The sequence below is a fragment of the Photinus pyralis genome, unplaced genomic scaffold, assembly GCF_008802855.1.
Source record: "Photinus pyralis isolate 1611_PpyrPB1 unplaced genomic scaffold, Ppyr1.3 Ppyr1.4_LG8, whole genome shotgun sequence".
Taxonomy (NCBI): domain Eukaryota; kingdom Metazoa; phylum Arthropoda; class Insecta; order Coleoptera; family Lampyridae; genus Photinus; species Photinus pyralis.
The window spans coordinates 22731426-22738436 of NW_022170819.1; the positions used below are offsets into that span (position 1 = coordinate 22731426).

The 7011-nt window shown below is 39.7% G+C and overlaps 1 protein-coding gene across 1 annotated transcript; it reads right to left on the minus strand.

The window, feature by feature from the left end:
* Positions 1-4032: 4032 nt before the first annotated feature.
* On the minus strand, positions 4033-6651 carry LOC116179472. Its single transcript, XM_031499266.1, has 2 exons — positions 6291-6651; positions 4033-4604 (listed from the first exon to the last, which is right to left on the minus strand). Exons 1-2 carry the CDS (start codon positions 6649-6651, stop codon positions 4033-4035), a joined length of 933 nt encoding a protein of 310 aa, XP_031355126.1.
* Between the last annotated feature and the right edge of the window lie 360 nt (positions 6652-7011).

Consider the following 7011-nt stretch of genomic DNA (forward strand, 5'->3'; position numbering starts at 1 on the left):
AAAAACCATCTTGTTCTGGGGTGACAAGGACCAAACGTTGTAAAATTGATCCACCTAGAGAAAGCAGTAGCAATAACGACAACAGTAATTTAACGTAACGTAACGTAACGTATTTTCTTTTTCTTCAATGCACCGAGAGCCCTTCGGACGGTTGTTTGTAAATTGGAATGTATTTTACCACCTATACGTTTTCTGGCTAATTTGATAGCGTTATTGAAAGTAATAGGAGCGTTCCGTTTTCTCTTTTCCTTTGCACCCATTCCGAATGTTCTCTTTCCCTTCATTGCACCTGCGACAGTAAGAGCGGCTGCCTTTTCACCAAAACTGGCGTCTTTGGAGCGAAATCTAGTCCACGCTTTCTGTTGTAGTACCTTGTCCGCCTTATGACGGTCACTTAACTCTGTAGACTTTGAGTATGCAATATCATGTTCCTTACAAGCTTCGTCTAAAGGGTTGACTCCTGTGTCACCACGTGCCAGGCGCTTCTGTAACCGTGTTCCTGGACCACAATATCGATATCCGGGCAAATGTAACTCGACAGGTAATTTATTTATAAGAGTATTAAGGACTCCTTTACCCTTTCGGTTAGCTTTATGAATTTTCTGAGAATAAACCTTCATGGATAGGTGTTGCTCCTGCAAGGAGTTTATTTAATATGCGAATCGCACACACACTTCTCCCAATTATATAGCCTCGTATATATACGTGGTGAGCAAGACAACAACCTCTCAGTATCACAATGACTACAATCCGCTTTATGCCTCAACTTATACAATTACCTATAAAAAACTACGATTCATATTCTACAGAAACGCAATATCCAAAACATAGTGACCTGTTGCAGGGGGGATGTAGAAGAGGATTAATAGTAGGTCCTTCAGGATGTGGAAAAACTAATGTTATGATAGCGTTATTAGAACATCCGAATGGTTTGCGGTTTGAAAACGTGTATGTGTACACCAAGTCCCTATGTTCAATGATTAACGCAAAACTATCCGTCGTACGTTAATTACACGGTTCGGTTGTAGAATCAAAGTCTAAAACTCTTAAAATTCTTCTATTGTAATTTATACAGACCTTTATTAAAATAATCGTTTCTGTCACGTCAAAAACTTTATTTATCAATGCCATCTCATCTCTAATCAAATATTAATTAATTCTAGTAGGTGTCTCTGACATCCTCCCACCTGAGGCAAACTTTTAACAAAAATGTGGCTCATAAGAAATCAGAGATACCGTGAACAAACAATCAGAAAATAAAAGTTAACATATGAAAAGGAGTTAATTTAAATCCTATAAAACTCTGAATATTTTGAAGGTGTTTTAATCTTCCGTCCACTCCGCGTAACGTAACGTATATCACTTTTATACGTTTCGGGTACTCTGCTTTTTGACACTCCCGTTTTCGCGTCATCGTCCTCAATTACACTTTCAAAAACAGGCACTTCAATATTTTCACACTGACTTCGAGAAGAAATATCTGAGTCGTTATTCGTTCTATCCTCATTTAGAGTAAAATCGACGGCGCACTCCAGAGGGTACAAACGTTGTACAGGTCTCAGAAGTTGTCCCCTTTCGGTAATAACTCTCACAAGTCGCTTATTGCCATCCTTTCCTGGAAGAAGGGTTACCACTCGACCAAGCGGCCAGTTAACTCGCTTGTCTTTATCATTACCAACCAACACGATATCCCCCACTCTAACTTGTCGGTTACATCGCCCCTTGAACCATAATTTTAACTGCCCTAAGTACTCATTGCGGAATCTTCGTCGAAGATCAGCAACCAATTTTTGCCGATACACAACTTTCCTAGATAGAGTCTTTTGATCAACCGCATCACAGTCTGAAACTCCACTCTCTACTTGATCTCTAAGGAACATCATGGGCGTTAAAGGTACTAAGTCTTTTGCATCATCAGAACAAATAAGTGGCCTTGAATTGATCACGGCTTCACAATCACACATTACTGTCATTAAACTTTCATAGTCCAGTGAAGAACGTCCCAACACTTTGCGTAATAACTGCTTTAAAACTCCCACAAGTCTTTCCCAAAAACCTCCCCACCACGCTGCCGTAGGTGGGTTGAATCGCCATTGAATACGTTCAATACCACTGCTCTTGGCGATTTCTTCAAAGTTTACTCGCGAAAAAGCATTTTCAGTGCCTACAAAATTAGTCCCATTGTCACTATATATAGTCTTCGGACGACCCCGTCGGGCAATAAACCGTCTTAAAGCCTGCATGAAACTAACCACCGATAATGCAGTACAAATTTCAAGATGTACAGCACGATATACGGCACACGTGAAGAGGCATACCCAAACCTTTTCTCCAGTTTTCAGATATAAAGGCCCCGCTAAGTCCACACCCGTTACTTCAAACGCGTTAGCATCCCGAACACGATCAACTGGCAAAGGAGGTGTCCTCACAACAAAAGGTTTGGCATTTTGTCTCCTGCACACTACACAACGTGAAATTGCTGATTTTATAGTTCGTCGTCCTCCTAGAATCCAATACCTTTGACGTAACTGACTCATAAGTCCCTGTCCTCCATTATGACATGATCTTAAATGCTCTTGGAATATAAGCTGATTAACCAAAAAATGCCTTGCTGGCAAAACTATGGGAAATAGAAAATTTTTACAATCGCTTCGATTACTAATTCGTGATTTCAACCGAATTAGATCGTTTTTGTCTTTATAAATGTCCATGCCACATAGTCTCTTATCGTTATTATTGGAAAAAGACTCCTTTTGCACAACTCGGAGGACAAATATTTCGGCTCGTTCAATTTCCTCAGAACTCAAGTTACCTTTGAGTCGATCTTTATTTCTTAAATTGTAAATGCATCGTAATATCCATGCACACATACGGAGGGTTTTTTGATAATGAGAAATATAATCGAAATGCCAATCACTTGATGACATCTTTGGTTGCTCGTCATTAATCAGTGTCGTAACCAATTTTTTCTTCCTCTCTTGATTGATCTCCTGTTCATTGTAATCTAGGTCTGATTGAGGATCAATAGATACATCTTGATAAAGCCATTGTGGTCCCTCCCACCATTTTGACTCAAGTAACTGTTTGGCTGAACAACCTCGTGAAGGAAGGTCAGCAGGATTCAATTTACCAGGGACGTGGTGCCAGTTTTCACTGCAAGACAATTTTCGTATTTCTGACACGCGGTTCCAGACAAATGTAGACCACTCTTCGGGTCTCCTCACCCATGACAATACGGTTGTCGAGTCACTCCAGAAAAAAGGTTCCATCTCCATGTGTAAGCTTTCCTTGACAGTAGTATATAATCTAACACCAATTACTGCGGCCATCAACTCCAGACGAGGTATCGACAAATTTTTTAATGGAGCTACCCTTGACTTAGCCGCTAAGAGATGTACATACAAACACACATCCGAATTCCTCTCAAAAATACTACAGCAGAGAAAGCTTCCTTGCTGGCATCGCAAAATGTATGAAGCGTCCAATGTTCTGCCTCCTCAGTACCAGCGTATATCCACCTAGGAATCTTTATGGCGTATAAATAAGAAAGTTCTTGTACCCAGATACGAAAACGAGTTTCCAGTTCATCGTCAACTTTATCGTCCCACCTCATTTGTTTTTCCCATGTTTTCTGTAACCACAACTTCGGGAGCAATGTAACTGGACAACTATAACCTATAGGATCAAACACCCGTTGTGCTTGTGACAGCATCAATCTTCTAGTTACCGGTTTGCTTAAGAGCGATTTGATGTCTTCGTCACCGTGGTTTATAGATAAAGTATCATTAAACTTGTCCCACTCTACACCCAGAACCACCGCGTAAGCGTTAGAGACATCCTCCTGGACTTGGTGAGTATACTCCCACCCTCTGAGATCGAATTTGCCCTCCGCCATTATAATAATGGCTTCTTTGATAAAGGTTTCCAATTCTCTCTCATTAGAAACACTAGTAACGCAGTTATCTACGTAAAAGCTGTTTGATAATTTCTTAGCAGTTTCTTTGGCAAAAGCGTATTTCGAGTCATATTCCTTCACAAATTTTGATGATATTCTAACGAAGCTCCCAACAAGAAAGGACTACTAGTAATTCCAAACACCACCCGTCGATGACGAAACACTTTGAGGTTGTTCTCCTTATCACACCATAAGAATCTAAGAAAATCTCTGTCCTCCGAATGTATACTGATCTGTAGAAAAGCTTTACTGATGTCGGAAATTACACCAAGTCTTTGCTGTCTAAACCTTAACAAAATAGCCGGAATTAGTTCAATTAAATTAACCCCCTTTTCTAGACATTGGTTTAATGAAGGGTTATCCTTTTCTCTGGCGGACGCATCGAAAACCGGTCGTATCTTTGTCGTTGTGCTGTTAGGTTTAATCACTGGCCGTAGATAATGGGCCGACTTGTTCACTTGATCCTCTAACACCTCTTCAATAATGTTGTCAGTTAGCCAGTCTTTAAATACTTGATCATACGCCTCGAAATAACCATCCTTAATGATTTTCTTCATTGTGTTATCCAATCTCCTCTTCGCCATGTAATAATTGCTAGGCAGCGCTGGATGTCCCTCTAACCATGGCAACCTGACTTCATAACGTCCATCTGTGTCAACAGAAATAGTCTCCAGAAAAAGTTCTTTTGCCGCTAATGCTGTTTCATCGCTAGTTTTCCTTTCTATTGGATCATTGATCCCTAGTACATCGAGCTCCCAGAGGTTAGTAATAGATGCATTATTGACAAAGAGAGAGAGAGAAGGTCATAGAGAAAGTGTTAGGCTTTTCGATTGGTACTTTTCCCATTAAAGTCCACCCTAGTAGGGTCTCTACTGCTACCAGGCCACAGTTCAAAATATGTCTTTTCCCGGTGTAAAGTTTACCCGCGATATCAGATCCTATCAACAATTCTATGGGATTAGAATCACACGCGTCTGATATTTTAATATTTAATTTACGCAGCTCTTCCATCCAAGGACCATCAAATATAGAAGATACACTATTGCAAATAACATTCTGGTCTAGAGCCTCGAAAGTACAACTATAAGTAACTATCGTGATTTAATTTAACATCATAGCAATCATGATTTTGTGTTAACTCACTTCCACCGAACAGACCATGAATGAGTCTAATTTTTCTTTTTGACTGATATCCCAAAAGTTTAGCTGTCGCTTTCAAAATATATGATTTCTACGAACCAGTATCTATCAATGCACGCCCGTATCTCGTTTTACCCAAATGAGTCATTTTTACAAGCAGCGTCTGCAAAAAAACCTGGGTACCCGTATTTAAATTGTTCCCAAGCGTTTGATCTACTTTAGTTGACGTTTCATCTTTAATCTGCTTTCGCTCTAAATTTTCCGGTTTTGTCTTATTAATTGACAGCGCCGGACACATTAAAGGTACATGAGATTTACAACAGATTATACAACTCAAATGTCCTCGGCATTTCCTAGCTTGATGACCCAATTTTAAGCAACGAAAGCAGGCCCCTTTTTGAACCAAAATCTCTCTTCTTTGCTCGTAGCTTAACTTTTGAGCCTTAAAGCAGTTGGTACTGTCGTGTGAATTTTGGCAAAAAAGACATTTGGATGTTATTTCTGAATTTATCAGATCCATCGCGGTAGGAAAATTTTCTACTGTTGTGCGAGATTTTTGACTAGGTCGTTTAACATCTCTCTTAGTCACACCACTTAAATCAAAACCTTCCACCGCTAAAGAAATATGCTGTTCATTATCAACTTCCTTTTTCAAAAACTCCATAAGATTTTTAAGTCGGTTTTCTATACCTAGTGGAAACGCCATCCGCATGTACAGAAGCACCTACATCGGGTATACGCTGCCAAACTCTTAATAGTTCTGACGGTAAATACGACTCTACTAACGGAAACAACATTGCAGCATATTTATCGGACTTTATACCAAGAGTTTGTAACGCGCGTAATTGAGCTTCTAGATTATCGTACAACAAAGAAAGATCTACTTTATTGTCCGAAGAAGTATTATTGATCACTAATTTTAGCAACTCCCGTACGTATACTTCTATGTGCAAATCGTCCCGCCCGAATCTCGAAATTAAACAGTCCACTATTTTAGCATAGTTGTCCCCAGTGGCAGGAAAACTATCAACTAATTGCCTTGCCCTGCTACCCACCAAAGTACTTTGCACCAGATATTCCACTTTGTCATTTAAATGTATATCCGGATCGTTGTGGGACCAGAAGGGCAACCAATTTCTAATACTCCCGTCAAACTTCTTAAGCTCTAGAGTAGGTAACTTAAATTTGCGCCTACCTGATCTGCCTCCTACATTACTTTCCGAGGCTACGGAGTTTACCTCTTCATCTAGTTCGCCTCGCGGCTTCTGTAACAAATCCTCGGCTTGTGCGTTCAAGTCAGTGAATTTCCTAATGTAAACTTCACTACCATCCATCTCTGCCAACAATTCTGCTTCACTTCCATCACTTTCCAATAGGGACTGGTATATATCGCTGTCAATTCTTCTTAAATCATCATATTTCTGTTTCAAAATACCCAGCGATACAGAGATTAAACGTGCCTTTCCTTCCGGCGCCGATAGAAAGTCTTCTAATTCTTTCGCCGATTTAGTGAAGGTGGTACGAAGTACTCTACGATGCCTTTTGGATTGATCCATGATTGTCAATGTACACCTGAACCAACTGTACACGTTTTTTACCGCAGACAACAATCGAAAACAATTATTCCAGGGGAAAAAGCCTGTCCTGTCACGGTCGCCAAATGTTCAATGATTAACGCAAAACTATCCGTCGTACGTTAATTACACGGTTCGGTTGTAGAATAAAAGTCTAAAACTCTTAAAATTCTTCTATTCTAATTTATACAGACCTTTATTAAAATAATCGTTTCTGTCACGTCAAAAACTTTATTTATCAATGCCATCTCATCTCTAATCAAATATTAATTAATTCTAGTAGGTGTCTCTGACATATCATCATGTACTTTGTACTAAAACTGCTTTAAGTTGGATAGAAAA

Bases quoted from the DNA above. Each gene is read 5' to 3' on its own strand.
- LOC116179472 (XM_031499266.1), bottom strand. From the start codon at position 6,651: ATGGATCAATCCAAAAGGCATCGTAGAGTACTTCGTACCACCTTCACT. The intron at 4,605-6,290 runs GTAGGCGCAAAT...CTGTTGACACAG, and splicing joins TAATGTAGGAGGCAGATCAG to ATGGACGTTATGAAGTCAGG.